This window comes from Tamandua tetradactyla, chromosome 13 (genome assembly GCF_023851605.1).
Source record: "Tamandua tetradactyla isolate mTamTet1 chromosome 13, mTamTet1.pri, whole genome shotgun sequence".
In the NCBI taxonomy this organism is placed as follows: Eukaryota; Metazoa; Chordata; class Mammalia; order Pilosa; family Myrmecophagidae; genus Tamandua; species Tamandua tetradactyla.
The window spans coordinates 1540996-1560222 of NC_135339.1; the positions used below are offsets into that span (position 1 = coordinate 1540996).

General features: G+C 38.7%; 1 protein-coding gene and 1 long non-coding RNA gene across 6 annotated transcripts in view; one reads left to right on the forward strand and one right to left on the reverse strand.

Annotated features, from left to right (window-relative positions):
- Positions 1 to 13860, reverse strand: part of LOC143653473 (uncharacterized) — a 163416-nt gene extending 149556 nt beyond the window's left edge. For both annotated transcript variants that reach the window (XR_013161304.1, XR_013161303.1), the window contains exons 1-2: positions 13723 to 13860; positions 12081 to 12225 (exon numbers count right to left, since the gene is read on the reverse strand). This is a non-coding gene — a long non-coding RNA (uncharacterized LOC143653473). The remainder of the gene's footprint in view (positions 1 to 12080; positions 12226 to 13722) is intronic.
- A 254-nt stretch (positions 13861 to 14114) lies between these two features.
- ZNF25 (zinc finger protein 25) overlaps positions 14115 to 19227 on the forward strand; it is a 35395-nt gene continuing 30282 nt past the window's right edge. For 2 of the 4 annotated variants that reach the window (XM_077124490.1, XM_077124487.1), the window contains exons 1-2: positions 14199 to 14295; positions 16393 to 16507. Coding sequence is in view for 3 of the 4 variants with exons in the window: in XM_077124487.1 (XP_076980602.1) it covers positions 16493 to 16507 (15 nt within the window). In the remaining variant the exon portion in view is untranslated. Of the gene's footprint in view, positions 14137 to 14198; positions 14296 to 14767; positions 15231 to 16392; positions 16508 to 19227 lie in introns of those variants that run through there. The other 2 variants (XM_077124489.1, XM_077124488.1) reach the window with 2 other exon arrangements.

Sequence of the window (19227 nt, forward strand, 5' to 3'; positions counted from 1 at the left end):
AGCTCTCCAACCACCACGGTGCCCTCTTCCCCCGCCTTCACCGGCTCCTCCGCCACCAGCCTCAACAGCCTTGCCGCCCTCACCTTTCCTCCTCCAGAACAGCTACTGGGGGATTGGAGACAATACAGAGCAGCTCCCGGAGCCATGACGGAGATCAAAGGGACAGCGTACCCCATCCTGGAACGGCTGACTGTCTGGGAGAACCAGCTCCGGTGAGAACACCGAGGGACGCGGGCTTTCCTGGGCAGGACGGCAAGCGGCCGGAGTCCCTCCCTTCCTCCTTCCCAGGCCAGCTGGCATAATTGGGCAGGCGGTCCCATCAGGCCGTGGCAGCTGGCGTCCCCACCACGCGAGGCCCCCCAGACCAACTGAAAGAGTTGGGTCGGAAATCCCCAGACTGCGGAGAACGGTGACCAGGGGGTCCCTTCCAAACACGCGACTCCCCGGTCCGCCTGGGAACAGTGCACTCTCCCGGGATGTGACACCTGGCGCCCTTCCGCCACGCGTGGCGCCCCGGGCTGACTAGGAAATTTGGTCGGGCGCTCTCACGTGCTGCGGCGGACGGCGACCCTCCCCGCGTTCGGACCCCCGGGCCAGCTGGCACTCTTCCAAGATGCTCGGCTGCCAAACCTCCCCTACGGCGAGAATTTTCCAGAGTTAAAGGGCCCACAGCAACTTTTACTGGTGGATCCCATAGACAAACGTGTGCCACGAGCGCCACCTACTGGGCAGGATAAGAAAAACAGAACCCAGAGATTTCACAGAAAAATCTTACAACCTGTGGGGTCCGACACGCAGGGAAATCTGACTAAATGCCCAGACGCCAGCAGAAGATAACGGATCACGCTCAGAAAATTGAAAATATGGCCCAGTCAAAGGAACAAACCAATAGTTCAAATGAGATACAGGCGCTGAAACAACTAATGCTGAATATACGAACAGAAATGGAAAACCACTTCAAAAACGAAATCGATAAATTGAGGGAGGACATGAAGAAGACATGGGCTGAACATAAAGAAGAAATAGAAAAACTGAAAAAACAAATCACAGAGCTTATGGAAGTGAAGGATAAAGTAGAAAAGATGGAAAAACAATGGATACCTACAATGATAGATTTAAAGAGAAAGAAGATAGAATTAGTGATTCGGAGGATACAACATCTGAATTCCAAACAGAAACAGAAACTATCCGGAAAAGAATGGAAAAATTCGAACAGGGTATCAGGGAACTCAAGGACAATATGAACCGCACAAATATACGTGTTGTGGGTGTCCCAGAAGGAGAAGAGAAGGGAAAAGGAGGAGAAAAACTAATGGAAGAAATTATCACTGAAAATTTCCCAACTCTTATGAAAGACCTAAAATTACAGATCCAAGAAGTGCAGCGCACCCCAAAGAGATTAGACCCAAATAGGCGTTCCCCAAGACACTTATTAGTTAGAATGTCAGAGGTCAAAGAGAAAGAGAGGATCTTGAAAGCAGCGAGAGAGAAGCAATCCATCATATACAAGGGAAACCCAATAAGACTATGTGTAGATTTCTCAGCAGAAACCATGGAAGCTAGAAGACAGAGGGATGATATATTTAAGTTACTAAAAGAGAAAAACTGCCAACCAAGACTCCTATATCCAGCAAAATTGTCCTTCAAAAATGAGGGAGAAATTAAAACATTCTCAGACAAAAAGTCACTGAGAGAATTTGTGACCAAGAGACCAGCTTTGCAAGAAATACTAAAGGGAGCACTAGAGTCAGATACAAAAAGACAGAAGAGAGAGATATGGAGAAGAGTGTAGAAAGAAGGAAAGTCAGACATGATATATATAATACAAAAGACAAAATGGTAGAGGAAAATATTATCCAAACAGTAATAACTCTAAATGTTAATGGACTGAATTCCCCAATCAAAAGACATAGACTGGCAGAATGGATTAAAAAACAGGATCCTTTTATATGCTGTCTACAGGAAACATATCTTAGACCCAAAGATAAATATAGGTTGAAAGTGAGAGGTTGGCAAAAGATATTTCATGCAAATAACAACCAGAAAAGAGCAGGAGTGGCTGTACTAATATCCAACAAATTAGACTTCAAATGTAAAACATTTAAAAGAGACAAAGAAGGACACTATATACTAATAAAAGGAACAATTCAACAAGAAGACATAACAATCATAAATATTTATGCACCGAACCAGAATGCCCCAAAATACGTGAGGAATACACTGCAAACACTGAAAAGGGAAATAGACACATCTACCATAATAGTTGGAGACTTCAATTCACCACTCTCATCAATGGACAGAACATCTAGACAGAGGATCAATAAAGAAATAGAGAATCTGAATATTACTATAAATGAGCTAGACTTAACAGACATCTATAGGACATTACATCCCACAACAGCAGGATACACCTTCTTTTCAAGTGCTCATGGATCATTCTCAAAGATAGACCATATGCTGGGTCACAAAGCAAGTCTTAACAAATTTAAAAAGATTGAAATCATACACAACACTTTCTTGGATCATAAAGGAATGAAGTTGGAAATCAATAATAGGTGGAGTGCCAGAAAATTCACAAATACATGGAGGCTCAACAACACACTCTTAAACAACAAGTGGGTCAAAGAAGAAATTGCAAGAGAAATTAGTAAATACCTCGAGGCGAATGAAAATGAAAACACAACATATCAAAACTTATGGGACGCAGCAAAGGCAGTGCTAAGAGGGAAATTTATTGCCCTAAATACCTTTATCAGAAAAGAAGAAAAGGCAAAAATGCATGAATTAACTGTCCACTTGGAAGAACTGGAGAAAGAACAGCAAACTAATCCCAAAGCAAGCAAAAGGAAAGAAATAAAAAAGATCAGAGCAGAAATAAATGAACTTGAAAACATGAAAACAACAGAGAAAATCAATAAGACCAGAAGTTGGTTCCATGAGAAAATCAATAAGATTGATGGGCCCTTAGCAAGATTGACAAAAAGAAGAAGAGAGATGATGCAAATAAATAAGATCAGAAATGGAAGAGGAGACATAACCACTGACCTCACAGAAATAAAGGAGGTAATAACAGGATACTATGAACAACTTTACGCTAATAAATACAACAATTTAGATGAAATGGATGGGTTCCTGGAAAGACATGAACAACCAACTTTGACTCAAGAAGACATAGATGACCTCAACAAACCAATCACAAGTAAAGAAATTGAATTAGTCATTCAAAAGCTCCCTAAAAAGAAAAGTCCAGGACCAGACGGCTTCACATGTGAATTCTATCAAACATTCCAGAAGGAATTAGTACCAACTCTCCTCAGACTCTTCAAAATAATCGAAGTGGAGGGAAAACTACCTAATTCATTCTATGAAGCCAACATCACCCTCATACCCAAACCAGGCAAAGATATTACAAAAAAAGAAAACTACAGACCAATCTCTCTAATGAATATAGATGCAAAAATCCTCAATAAAATTCTAGCAAATCGTATCCAACAACACATTAAAAGAATTACACATCATGACCAAGTAGGATTCATCCCAGGTATGCAAGGATGGTTCAACATAAGAAAATCAATTAATGTAATACACCACATCAACAAATCAAAGCAGAAAAATCACATGATCATCTCAATTGATGCAGAGAAGGCATTTGACAAGATTCAACATCCTTTCCTGTTGAAAACACTTCAAAAGATAGGAATACAAGGGAACTTCCTTAAAATGATAGAGGGAATATATGAAAAACCCACAGCTAATATCATCCTCAATGGGGAAAAATTGAAAACTTTCCCCCTAAGATCAGGAACAAGACAAGGATGTCCACTATCACCACTATTATTCAACATTGTGTTAGAAGTTCTAGCCAGAGCAATTAGACAAGAAAAAGAAATACAAGGCATCAAAATTAGAAAGGAAGAAGTAAAACTATCACTGTTTGCAGACGATATGATACTATACGTCGAAAACCCGGAAAAATCCACAACAAAACTACTAGAGCTAATAAATGAGTACAGCAAAGTAGCAGGCTACAAGATCAACATTCAAAAATCTGTAGCTTTTCTATACACTAGTAATGAACAAGCTGAGGGGGAAATCAAGAAACGAATCCCATTTACAATCGCAACTAAAAGAATAAAATACCTAGGAATAAATTTAACTAAAGAGACAAAAAACCTATATAAAGAAAAATACAAAAAACTGCTAAAAGAAATCACAGAAGACCTAAATAGATGGAAGGGCATACCGTGTTCATGGATTGGAAGACTAAATATAATTAAGATGTCAATCCTACCTAAACTGATCTACAGATTTAATGCAATACCAATCAAAATCCCAACAACTTATTTTTCAGAAATAGAAAAACCAATAAGCAAATTTATCTGGAAGGGCAGGGTGCCCCGAATTGCTAAAAACATCTTGAGGAAAAAAAACGAAGCTGGAGGTCTCGCGCTGCCGGACTTTAAGGCATATTATGAAGCCACAGTGGTCAAAACAGCATGGTATTGGCATAAAGATAGATATATCGACCAATGGAATCGAATAGAGTGCTCAGATATAGACCCTCTCATCTATGGACATTTGATCTTTGATAAGGCAGTCAAGCCAACTCACCTGGGACAGAACAGTCTCTTCAATAAATGGTGCCTAGAGAACTGGATATCCATATGCAAAAGAATGAAAGAAGACCCATCTCTCACACCCTACACAAAAGTTAACTCAAAATGGATCAAAGATCTAAACATTAGGTCTAAGACCATAAAACAGTTAGAGGAAAATGTAGGGAGATATCTTATGAATCTTACAACTGGAGGTGGTTTTATGGACCTTAAACCTAAAGCAAGAGCACTGAAGAAAGAAATAAATAAATGGGAGCTCCTCAAAATTAAACACTTTTGTGCATCAAAGAACTTCATCAAGAAAGTAGAAAGACAGCCTACACAATGGGAGATAATATTTGGAAATGACATATCAGATAAAGGTCTAGTATCCAGAATATATAAAGAGATTGTTCAACTCAACAACAAAAAGACAGCCAACCCAATTACAAAATGGGAAAAAGACTTGAACAGACACCTACCAGAAGAGGAAATATGGATGGCCAAGAGGTACATGAAGAAATGCTCAATGTCCCTGGCCATTAGAGAAATGCAAATCAAAACCACAATGAGATATCATCTCACACCCACCAGAATGGCCATTATCAACAAAACAGAAAATGATAAATGCTGGAGAGGATGCGGAGAAAGAGGCACACTTATCCACTGTTGGTGGGAATGTCAAATGGTGCAACCACTGTGGAAGGCAGTTTGGCGGTTCCTCAAAAAGCTGAATATAGAATTGCCATACGACCCAGCAATACCATTGCTAGGTATCTACTCAAAGGACTTAAGGGCAAAGACACAAACGGACATTTGCACACCAATGTTTATAGCAGCGTTATTTACAATTGCAAAGAGATGGAAACAGTCAAAATGTCCATCAACAGAAGAATGGCTAAATAAACTGTGGTATATACGGACGATGGAATATTATGCAGCTTTAAGACAAGATAAACTTATGAGGCATGTAATAACATGGATGGACCTAGAGAATATTATGCTGAGTGAGTCCAGCCAAAAACTAAAGGACAAATACTGTATGGTCCCACTGATGTGAACAGACATTCGAGAATAAACTTGAAATATGTCATTGGTAACAGAGTCCAGCAGGAGTTAGAAACAGGGTAAGACAATGGGTAATTGGAGCGGAAGGGATACAGACTGTGCAACAGGACTAGATACAAAAACTCAAAAATGGACAGCACAATAACACCTAATTGTAAAGTAATCATGTTAAAACACTGAATGAAGCTGCATCTGAGCTATAGGGTTTTTTTGTTGTTGTTTTTTACTATCATTACTACTTTTATTTCTTTTCTCTATATTAACATTTTATATCTTTTTCTGTTGTGTTGCTAGTTCCTCTAAACCGATGCAAGTGTACTAAGAAACGATGATCATGCATCTATGTGATGATGTTAAGAATTACTGAGTGCATATGTAGAACGGTATGATTTCTAAATGTTGTGTTAATTTCTTTTTTTTATTTTTATTTTTTTTTCTTTCTTTCCGTTAATAAAAAAAAAAAACTTATGGAATGCTTCGAAGGCAGTGCTGAGAGGGAAATTTATTCACTAAATGCCCCTATTAAAAAACAAGAATGGACAAAACTTGAGGATTTAACTGCTCACCTGGAGAATTTAAAGAAAGAATGGCAAACTAACCCCAAAGCAAATAAAAGAAGAGAAATAAAAAGATGAAAGCAGAAACAAACTGGAGAACAATAAAATAGAATCAACAAAACTAAAAGATGGTTTTTTTGAGATAATTAATAAAATTGATGGTCCCCTAGCTAGACTAATAAAGAAGAAAAGAGAGAGAACACATAAACAAAATCAGAAATGAGAGGGGGACTGCTACCACAGATCATGAAAAAATTTTAAAAATCATAAGAGAATATTATGAACAACTTTATGCCAACAAACTAGACAACATAGATGTAAATGGAGAAACTCCCAGAAACATATGAATTACCTTTACTGACTTGAGAAAAAAATGATCACAACAAACCAATTACAAGTAAAGAGATCCAATCAGTCATCAAAAATTTTCCCACAAAAAAAGCCCAGGACCAGATGGCTTCACAGGAGAATTTTATCAAAATTTCAAAAAGAACTGACACCAATCCTGCTCAAAATCTTCCCCCCGCAAAAAAAAAATGAAGAAAATGGTAATATACCTAATTCATTTTATGAAGCTAACATCACTCTAATACCAAGATCAGATAAAGATGATACAAGAAAACTACAGACCAATTCCCTAATGAACATAGATTAAAAAATTCTTAATAAAATACTAGCAAATCATATCCAATACCACATTAACAGAACTACATATCATGATCAAGTGGAACTCATACCGAGAATGCAAGGGTGGTTCAACATAAGAAAAGCAATCAATGTAATACAGCACATTAACAAATTGAAAGGGAAAAAAAAATCACATGATCATATCAATTGATGCTGAAAAAGCATTCCATAAAATCCAGCATCCTTTCCTGAAAAAAAAAACACACTTCAAAAGTTAGGTATTGAAGGAAACTTTCTCAATATCACATAGGGCATATATGAAAAACCCAGAGCCAGCAACACACTTAACGGTGAGAAATTGAAAAAAAAAAAAAATAGGTATCTAGAACTAAGACTAACCAGGGATTTCAAGGACTTACACACAGAAAATTACAAAAAATTGCTAGAAAATTTTAAAATGACCTAAATAGACATAAAGCTATTCCATGCTCATGGATAGGAAGGTTGAATATTGACAAGATGTTAATTTTACCCAAATTGAACTACTGATTCAATGCAATATCAATAAAAATCTCAACAACCTACTTTGAAGACTTCAAAAAACTGGTTATCAAATTTATATAGAAGGGAAAGAGACCTTGAACAGCTAAAGCTATCCCAAAAAAGAAGAGAGAACTAAGAGGTCTGCCATTTCCTGACTTTAATGCTGACTGTAAAGCCACAGTTTTCAAAACAGCATAGTACTGGTACAAAGACAGAAGGACTGACCAGTGGAATACGATTGAGTGTGCAGAGATTAACCCAAAATTTATGGACATTTGATCTTTGATAAGGCTGCCAAATCCACTGACTTGGGACAGAATTGTCTTTTCAATAAACAGGCATGGGAGAACTGGATTTCAATAGTCAAAAGAATGAAAAAAGGACCCTTACATTATACTCTATACAAAAAATAATTCAAAATGGATCAAAGACCAAAATGTAAGATTCAGTACCAAAAGCCTCTAGAAAAAAAATGTAGGGAAACATCTTCAAGATCTAGTAATAGGAGGTAGCTTCTTAAACTTTACACCTAAAGCACAAGCTATGAAAGAAAAAAATAGACATATGGGAACTCATTAAGATCAAGAGCTTTTGCATCTCAAAGGACTTTGTTAAAAAGGTGAAGAGGCAGCCAACTAAATGGGAGAAAATATTTGGAAATCACGTATCAGATAAAGGCTTGATATCCTGTGTACCTAAAGATATTATACAGTTCACCAACAAAACAACAACCATAAAATGGGGAGAGGAAATGAAAAGTACTTTTCTGAGGAGCATAGATAGATGGTTAAAAAGCACCTGAAATGGGTGCACAGGTGGTTCAGTGGTAGAATGCTCACCTTTCATGCAGGAGACTCAGGTTCAGTTCCCAGACCATGCACCACCACCACCACCCCCCCACCCCCAAAAAATGCACATGAAGAGCTGCTCATCTTCATTGGCTATAAGGGAAATGCAAATTAAGATGGCAATGAGATATCACCTCACAGCTGTAAGAATGGCTGCTATTAAACAGAAAACTATAAATGTTGGAGAGGATGTGAGGAAATTGGGACATTTATTCGCTGTTGGTGGGGAATATGAAATGGTTCAGCCGCTGTAGAAGTCAGCTTGATGATTCCTCAGAAAACTAAATATTGAGCTGCCCTATGACCCAGCAATATCAATAATCAGTATATTCAGAAGAGTTGTGGGCAGTGACATGAGCAGATATTTGCACTCTGATGTCATAGAAGCACTATTCAAAATTGCCAAGAGGTAACAATCCAGGTGCCCAACAACAGATAAGTGTATAAACAAAATGTGGTTTGTACATATGATGGAATATTGTGCAGCATTTAGACAAAATGAACTTCCTAAACATATAAAAATGTAGATGACTCTTGAGGGCATAATGCTGAGTGAAATAAATCAGACACAAAAGGACAGGTACTATGTGATTCCATTATTGTGATTCTGATAAAGCCGCCAGTGTTTTGGAGCAGCTAGAAGGAAAAATCTGAAATGAGGGCATGCTAGCCCATGACAAACTCTGGGAACAGTCCTGTAGCTGCTTGTTGAAGTGTGCTTTGAAAATTATTGCTTTTTTTCTTTCTTTTCTTTGTATACATATATATACACATATGTATGTCGTAATTTACAACCAAAAAATGGGTTTAAAAATCATAGGCAGTTATAGTAATATCAGATAAAATAAATTCCTGAAATCAAAAATTTAAAAATATTTAGTAACATAGCTCACTACTATAGCAAAGTTGATACTTGTAATAACTTTTTACTTGATATTTTGAGAACACACACAGTTTTGATAGTTAATTAAATGGTATATAAGATAGTGTTTAATATATAGAATTTAAGAAAGTCTTGATATCTGTATCTATAGATTTTTTCCCTTCCTTGCTTAAATTTTTAATCGGTTTTATGAAACATATTGTACAAACAGCTTTACAATGATTACTTTTAGAAATATGCCTGTGGCTAACTAAGATATCCATGCTAGGTGGTTAATATTTCCATGTTTATTGTAAAAATATTTTATCTTCATATTTTTCTGATTTCAGGAAAATATTTAGTAACATAGGTCATTACTATGGCAATGAAGATATCTGTAAAAATGTTTTACTTGATATTTTGAGAGCATTCAGTTTTGGCAGCTGTTCATATTGGTATCTAAGTTAGTGTTTAATACTTAGATCTTAAGAACTTTGTTATCTGAATTTGTAGATTTTTTTTCTTTTTTGCCTTGATTTTAAATTGGTTTATGAACCTTACTGTGCAAACACAGGCTTTATAATGATTATGTAGATACTTTATTTAAATATGCCTATGGTTAAACTAGGATAGTGGTTCTATGTTCATTGCTTGTTTTCGTAAATAAAAAACAAGGTGAAAGAAAAAAATTACATCTATTATCTTATTAATTTTGTTATATTTGTCCCAATATATTGTTCCCTTTTTCCTTTTTCTTTCTTCACTTGGCTTGAGTAGTTTTTATAATTCTATTTTATCTCCTTTGCTTGCTTATCAGCTATAACTCTTGTATATTTTGGTGCTCTCACATTCATAATATAATGTTTAACTTAGCACAAGTCTCCCTTTAACCTTTAAATAGTATTATGTCATTTCACGTGTAATGCTTTCTTTCTTACCTTAAGGATTTTATGCTAATGTTGTCATACATTTTACATTATGTATATATAACCTTACATATGTGTGTGTTGTAAACTCCACATACATTATTTTTGTTTAAGCAATCATCTTTTTAAAGAGATTTAAATTAAAAGAAAAATCTTTTTATTTATCCATGCTTTTACCATTTCTGGTGTTCATTTCTTTGTGTATATCTATCTATCCATCTGGTGTCATTTTCCTGCCTGAAAGACTACTGTTAACATTTCTTCTAGTGTGCATGTGCTGGTGATGAACTATTTCCACATCTGTATGTCTGCAAAAGGTCTTGTTTCCTCTTTAGTTTTGAAAGATATTTTGGCTGTGCATTGTATTTTATGTTGATCGTTTTATTGTCTCTGTATTTAAATATGTTGCTACTGTCTTCTCTCTTGTATTGTTACTGATGAAAAATATGCCACCATTCTTATCTTTGTTCCTCTCAAGATAAACTGTCTCTTTCCTCTGGCTGTTCTTAAGATTTTCTCTTTAATCACTGGTTTTCAGCAATTTATGATGCTTTGGTGTAGTGTTTTAAAAAATGTTTCTTGTGTTGGGGATTGTATGCACTTCTTGGTTTTGTGAACTTACGGTTTTCATCAAATTTAGAAAATATTTGCCTTCTAATGTCCCCTCTCCTCAAGGCCTTTAATTACATGCATATTAGGCAGTTTGAAGTTGTCCCACAGCTCATTAGTGTTTCTTTCTCATATTTTTATAAGTATTTCATTTTGGATAGTTTGTATTGCTATGTTTTCACGTTCACCAATCTTTTCTCCTACAATTTCTAAACTGCTAATAATCCTATTCAGTGAATTTTTCATAATAGTTTTCATCACTACATGTCTGAGTCTTTTATTATCTTCCAGGTCTCTACTTATCTGTTTGGACATACAGAATATGGTTATGATAACATATTTATTTTGCATCCTTATCTGCTTAATTCTGACATCCGTGTTAGTTTTGTTGATTTTTTTTCCTGTCATATTTTCTAGCTTCTTTGCAAAGTGATAACCTATGAATGAATACCAGACATTGTGAATTTTGCCCTGTTGGACACAAACAGTTTTGTGTTCTTGAAGGTTTTTTTCCTGTAATGCAGTTAATTTACTTGGCAACAATTTTTGACTGTTGGGTCTTGCTTTTAAGATTTGTAATGTTTATTTTAGGGCTAATTATTCCCCCACTACGGAGGCAAGAACCTTCTGAGTACTCTACCCAAGATCCATGAGTCACAAGTTTTTGTTTGTTTGCTTGTTTTTTTACTCTGGTCCACAAGTAAAAAAAGATTATTTCCAGCTTGTGTGATTACTGGGCTCTATTCCCTTAAATCTTTTCAGATAGTTCTTCCCTGTTTTCAGGCAGTTTCCTCACATTTCATCACATTTAATCAGTAATCTGCTGAATTACTTCCTCTGAACATCTTCAGCTTTCTTTCTGTGCATCTTTGTCTGCTTTGGTAGTTTGTCTTGTGAACTCTAGCTGCCTTGGTCTCCCAGGACACCCAGGTGCATCTTCTCAACTCAAGGTATCCACTGGTCTCAGCCCAGGACTAATCCATCACAATTTCAAACCAATCTTGATAACCAAAGCTGGATTTAACCCAAATGAGCCTGCCAGACGTGCACAGTAGCTTAGACTTTAACCTATACCTCATTATAATACTAAAAATCACATCCATCATCATATTAAGGCCACTAGTTTCTTACATACATCCTGTGACTAAGCATGTAATCGATCTGTACATACTTAATTAGGTCACTTCTAAATACATCTGGAGCCATTGTGCTCACTATCCTAACATCTGTGCATCTTTTGATGCTATAAACCATCAGAATTACTGCAGTTTGAAGAGACAGTTTTTTTAGGCTGCTAAGCTATCTGATCTCTTGCTTCATGCCTAGCAACAAACTATTTCTCTGTGAAACCCCAGTGTCTCAGAAATCAGTCATTTGAGAGCATCAGACAGAGAATCCACTCCCTTCATCTGGTGTCAACTAAAACAGCTACCTTATTTATTTACCTCAGGAATCACTCTGCTTCACTGCCTAAAATCATGTCTCGAAACAATGTTCCATGTGTTTTTCCTTATTTCCCTGGTTGTTTCAGGTAGGATTGTAAATTCAGTCCCTTCAGCTTGGTCAGAAATGGAAGTCCCTGGATTGGATCTACGATCAGAAAAAAAAAAGTTATAAATGTCTTAGTTGACACTGCTGGTAAAATTCGAACATGAAGATTATATAAAAGTATTTTATCCATGTTAAATTTTCTACTTTTGAGAATTTTACTGTGGTTTTGCAAGAGATTTATCCTTACTCATAAGAAATATGCACTTAAGTATTTAGGAGTATAAGGAATAACATGTATGACTTATTCTCAAATAGAAATATATATTATACCAACAGAAATTGATGAAACAAAAGTGGTAAAATATTAAGATTATAAATTCTGGGGGAAGATATATGAGAATTCTTTGTCCTATTTTCTCAACTTTCCTGTAACAAAAATTTTTTCAAGAGAAATGGATAAAACAAATTCATTGATAAGTGCAAAACTACTCTTTGGTGTTATAAGAATAGGCTACTTTGGGGAAGGGTAGAAATAGAGAATGGGGGCCTCAGGTGCTGGTAGTGTTTGAACTCTTGTTGAGTACATGGCTGTGTTAACTGTTTTTGTAATTCACTTATCTGTACAATCACGACATGCACTTTTGTCATTTATTTTTATTCTTCAATACAAAATTTTTAAAAAGGAGGAAAAATAGATTCAACTATAACAACTCCAGGATCACTTTCTGGGATTTTTTTTCTGAATCTCTGATGAAAGGTCTAAGATCGGGTTGATGGTCCCTAGGTGGTCTTTCTCCTTACTTCAAAATAGCAGTTTTATTTCTACGGTTTAAAAAATTCACTTTCATCTTTCATCTTAACCAAGGCTCCAAATTGTCACATCTCTTGGAGACCAGGTCTTCAGTAAACTTGAACCAGTTCTGAAGAGGCAAAAAAGATAGTGTAGGAGGATCTAGGAGCTAAAGAAATGCATCAGATTCAAATGCTCTGAACAAATACCCAAAATCCCTGACAATGAAAGGGCCACATTAATAGCACCCCTTGCAAATTTATTTTATCATTTCCTAGGACCACTTTCTTCCCAAATTATTTGCTAGGACCACTGTGCTGAATGCCGTGAAGTGCAAGAGTGTGGGCAAAACTCTATTTTGATATCCCAGTATGGATCCTGTACGTTTTAAAATTAATTTTATTCTGAAAATTTTAATACCTGTAACGATTTTGTATGAAAAGTAATTTCTCTGGCTGGCACGAGTAATTTGCTATCCTAAAGTTACTGACCAGGAGAGAGACTCAGTACATACTCCGTAGTGATATGATAGTTACAAAACTTTCTGCCATTAGGATAAAACTCGTGTAAAGTTTCTAGAAAGGTGCGCCTCTACTATCAAGCCTCTTCGCTGTCTTTTAGGAAGTGGTGTGCATGGCCTTTGTCTTCTGCTCCACTTCACACATATTGTCTATTTCCCTGCACAGCCCACGTATGGTTCGCACAATTCTGAAGGCCAGCATTCCTAACATCAAGTCACCGGTCAGAGGGCATTACTGTTTGCGTGAACACCGGACAATTTCCAGGTGGTTATTTCAATTACCCACCAACATTCACGGCATCTCCTCGGGGAGGCTCCGTCTTCAAGGCGCCGGGTGGGGGGCGTCCGTGCGTCCCGGTCCTCGGCGCGGCTCTCAAACGGCCCAGGCCTCCCGCATCCGGGCCTCTGCAGGCCACGCCCCGCCCCCGCCGACGCCCCCCGCCCCGCCCCCCGCCGACGCCCCCCGCCGACGACCCCGCCGACGCCCCCCGCCGACGCCCCCCGCCGACGCCCCCTGCCGACGCCCCCCGCCGACGCCCCCCGCCGACGCTCCCCGCCCCGCCCCCCCCGACGCCCCCCGCCGACGCGCCCCCGCCGACGCTCCCCGCCCCGCCCCCCCCGACACCCCCCGCCGACGCGCCCCCGCCGACGCCCCCCGCCGACGCCTACGACGTCACCAAAATGGCGCGCGGCCCCCACGGTGCGTTCTGCGCATGGGCAGCCGGCGCGCACTCCCGCAGTCACTAGCGCGGTTTCCGCGGCAGGCGGAGGAGGGCCGCGGGGCCGCGGGGTTCCGCGGTGGCGCAGAGGGCGGGGCGGTACTCGGCGCGGGTCGTGAGGCGAGGCCGAGCGCCGGCAGGTGTGTCCGAGACCGTTCTGCGGGCGCCGGGCCAAGGCGGGGACAGCGGGTTCTCGGCGACTGGGCGGAGTCAGGGGCCTCGGGAGCCGCCACCGCCTCGAGGGGCCGAGGAGTGGTCGGGGAAGGGTCAGGGCGAGGCCTGGGGCGGGGCTGGGGCGGGGTCAGGGGAAGGTCGAAAAAGGGGTCCGGGCGCGGCCTGCGGAGGGCTACGGGCCTGAGTCAGGAGAGCGTCGCGGCGGGGCTGGCCGCGGCCTGGGAGGAGGCCGGGCAGGGTCGGGACCCTTCCTTCTCTGGGGGTCTCGCGCCCTGCGCGCTGGGCGCACGGGGGAGGGCCTGAGGCGGCTGCAGCCAAGCGGGGAGGCCGCCCGGGGCGGGGACCGTCCACTCGCCACGTCGGGGCGGCCGGGTCTGGGTGCTGCGGCTTAGACGTCAGGCTTAGCGCCAGAGGGACTTGGGCCAAAGCTGGCCTCTGCCAGTAAGTGGTCAGCTGAATGTCTGCAAGCCTCAGGTACTCATCTTTTAACTGAGGCCTTTTTTAACCCAAGTACCACCAACACGTAACCTTCGTAATGCTGTGTATTAAATAGGGTAGTGTACAAAGTGTGATGAATCCTCAAAGGGGAGCTGCTTTTGTTGCAAAGCATCATGTTCTCTTCATTATGGGTCCGTTTAACCAACACAACCATCCTTTGGGTCGGTATCACTATCTCCATTTTAATAAAGCAACTAAAAGTTCAGAAAGAGAAAGTGATTTGCCCAGAATTACCGAGTAAGCAGATAAATGCATAGGGAGTTAGGTTTTCATTTGTTGTATTCTGTAGTGCATCCCTTTTCCCACACTAAAACACACGGTCTTTATCCCTGAGCACCACCAGGACAGAATTATGGAGTGTAGTGGACCCAATCTTACCTCTTCAGAACCCAGGGGTCAAAAGGTAAATTAATGTCCTTCCTCCTTCATTCTCCAACCTGGTCTCAAAGGACAGTTAAAGAGAACAAAGTAAATTGAAACCACAAATTGAGCATTCAGTGTTAAGTTTTACTAGAGAACCTGGGATCCAATTCAGGCCAAGGTGTGAGAGGGAAAATGGGACTCATCCATGTGCCCTATTATGAAAGTGATGTAATGCTTCTTACTGGCTGCTGCTCTCTGGGTTTCCTATAAGTATTTGTGTAAAAGCACCAGGCTGGTTGCTCATATGTGGATTTCAGGTTTATGGTGTCTAGTTGTTTTTGTTACATATAAGAAGTAGCCAATTTGGGATTATGGTGCCCAGTTGTTATTTTAGTAGAAATTAGGTTTGCGCCACTGTCAGCAGACTAGATGGTTATGTGAGAGTGCATTGAGGCCTAATTAAATTTTACACTAGGCCAAAGTCAGGGTTTGAGGGGACAATGAATTCCAGGACAGATTTGTGGCAAAGACATAATATCAGGATGGTATCGGGATGGTATGTGAAAACTTACTCAGAGTTGTCTAATTCCTCCTCATTTTAAAAATAATAAAATTGAAACTAAGACAGTCACTAGGTTCCTGAGTTGTGGAGCCTGGAGTAGAACTGAAGTCTCCAGATCCAATATTGTTTATCATACTGCAGTTAAAACAAGCTTCCTGGAAAAGTGATTTTGAGAAACTGCAGTTTAGGGAGAAGGAACATCTCATTGTTGAGAGCATTCAAAAGACTTTCTAACCTTATGGAATTTAGTATATTAACAGTAAAAAATATTATGGCATGTAACTTTAAAATCATTCCATATCAATAAATATTTCACTTCAACATTATTTGTAATACGAGCATAGAGTTCCATCATTGGTATATTATACACCTTGCTTAACTAATCCCTTATTGGATGTTTATGTTTTAAATTCCTTTGTGTTATTCACTTATAAACAGACATAATTTTTAAAGCAACCAGTAGATAGTAAACGTTTCGATTTACTCAGTAGAAATGTCCCAGGTTTATCAAGATTATGTCAGTCACCCATGGACAGATGAACATTCATCATGGCCCTTCTTAATTGCATCTAACAAATCAAAGATATATTTTTCGAGACATTTATTGTTTACAAAATTGTTGTATGGAAATTTCTCACAGGTGGTTTCTGGAGCTGCAAGATAAGGTCCTATGACTCCTGTATTTCAGCTTCCCCTTCTCTGGCTTCATACTTTCTACCTTTTCCCAAGAGCAGCAGAAAATGAATAAATTCCAGGTGAGTTGTTTAGCCCTCACTTTGTATGACAGTGTGTGTGTGTGTGTTTTAATAAGTTTACATGCTTAGTCACAGAACATATATAAGAAAATGTGTGTGTGTGTGTTTTAATAAGTTTTATGAAAAAGCACCTATAAAAGTGAAAATAGTTAAAAATCACTTTCAGGGAAAATATTGTTAGAATAGCCGGTAATTCTCAAAGTGTGGTCTCTAGTCCCCAGGAACCTTTCCAGAATTCTGTGAGATCAAAATAATTTTTGTAATATGAAGATGCTAACTGTTGACATTTGTGTTAATGGTGCAAAAGCAATAATGAACAGATTGGTGCTGTTGGGCATAAAGCAAGACGGTGACACCATTCTTTCCTTAAGGTTATTTATTTTACTTTTTTTTATTAGAGAAGTTGTGAGTTTACAGAACAATCATGTGTAAATACAAGATTCCAGCATATCACTCCGCCACCAAAAGGTTACATTGGTGTGGAACATTTCTGACAACTGATGATAGCACTTTTTTGTAATTATACTTCTACCTGTGTTACAATTGACCGATTATTAAAATAGTACTATTAACTATTGTCCATAGTTTATATTAGGTGCGTTTTTCCCATATCTCACCCTATTATTAATACTTTTGTATTAATTGTACATTTGTTATAAATCATGAATGAACATGCTTGAACTTGTACTATGAACTATAGTCCGTGGTCTACAGTATGGTTCACTGTGTTATACAGTCTTATCTTTCATCTTTTAATTTTTATTCTAGTAATGTACAACATAAAGTTTCCCCTTTTAACCACATTTACCTATAAAATTCAGTGCTGTTAACCACACTCATAATAAGGTGCTGACATCATCACTGTTACTGGACAAAGGCAGTGGATTCTTTTGCCCCATGCAATCAAATGACTAATTCCTGAGACACGGGGGTTCAAAGAGACAAAAAGTTTATTGTTGAGTACTTCTGATTTATAATATAAAAAAATGGGCAAGTTTTGGGGTAATGAGCACAGTGGCACCAGCTGACATAAGTAGAGGTGATCTAGGTATTGACTGGTTACATGCTTAGTCACAGAACATATATAAGAAAATGGTGGCCTTGATATGATGGTTGGCATGATTTTTAGTATTATAATGACATATAGGTGATCTGTAATTTGAAATCTAAGATACTGTACATGTCAGTACCGTTTTGGTTAGATTCAGCTTTGGTTATCAAGATAACTATGGACTTGGGATAGGTTAGTTCTGATTTGACCCAAGACCTTTCATTAGTAAACCTTAGGGGCTGCCTTTAGAAATCACAGGACTCTGAAGTCAGAAATCTGGTTAAGTTGGTACAAGGTTAGTCACAAGGGTTTTACAATCACAAGGGCACAAAAAGGCTATACAGTCATTATCAGGGATCAAGTCAGCTGGGCAATGATTTCAGGTATTTCTGTCTATTCCAATACACCAGAAAGCAAAAAGCCATATCCATATAATGATTCAGTAACCACAATCACCCCTGAAATCCTAACTTCTTGGTTACAATCACTGTCCATTTCCAAATCCTTATGATCAACCTAAGTAGAAATTCTTTACAAATTAAGCATCAACTCCTTATTCTCTAACCACAATCTATGGTAATCTAGATCTAGATTGTAGATTGGAAATAGATATAGATTCTAGGGATATATATATACTCCAGATAGATTATAGGTTATAATCTAGATATAGATTATAGGTTAGATATAGGTTACCTGGTAACATATAATCTAGATTCTAACTCTGTGAGTTTGCTTATAATTAGTTTGTATCAGCAAGACCATACAATATTTGTCATTTTGTGTCTAGCTTACTTCACTCAGCATAGTGTCCTCAGTTCATTCATGCTGTCACATGCATCAGGACTTCATTCCTTTTGATGACTGAATAATGTTCCATCATGTATGTATATACCCATTTTGTTTATCAGTTCATCAGTTGATGGACACTTGGCTGCTTCCATCTTTTGGCAGTTGTGAATAATGCCACTGTGAACATTAGTGTGCAAATATCTGTTTGAGTCCCTGTTTTCAGTTCTTCTGGGTATACCTGGTAGTGGAATTGCCAGGTCATAGAGTAATTCTCAGTTTAGCATCCTGAAGACTGCAAACGGTATTCTGACAGAGGCTGCACCATTTTACATTCCCATCAGAAATGAGTTAGTGTTCCTATTTCTCCACATCCTCTCCAATGCTTGTAGTTTTCTGTTGTTGTTTTAATAGTAGCCATTCTAGTTGGTGTGAAACGATACTTCATTGTGCTTTTGATTTGCATTTCCATAATTGCTAGTGATGTTGAACATCTTTTCATGTGCTTTTATCGCCATTTGTATATTCTCTTGGGAGAAATGCCTATTCATTCTTTTACCATTTTTATTTGTTTATTTTATTATTATTATTATTATTGCATGGGCAGACACCGAGAAACAAAGCCGGGTCTCTGGCATGGCAGGTGAGAATTCTGCCACTGAGCCACTGTCACACTGCCCCTTTTACCCATTTCAAAAATGGGTTGTTTGTCTTTTTATTTTTGAGTTATAGGATTTCTTTAAATATTCTAGATATTAAATCCTTATCAGATATATGGTTTCCAAATATTTTCTCCCATTGAGTAGGTTGCCTTTTCACTTTTGTGACTAAATCTCTTGATGTGCAAAAGTTTTTAATTTTGATTTATCTGCTTTTTCTTTTT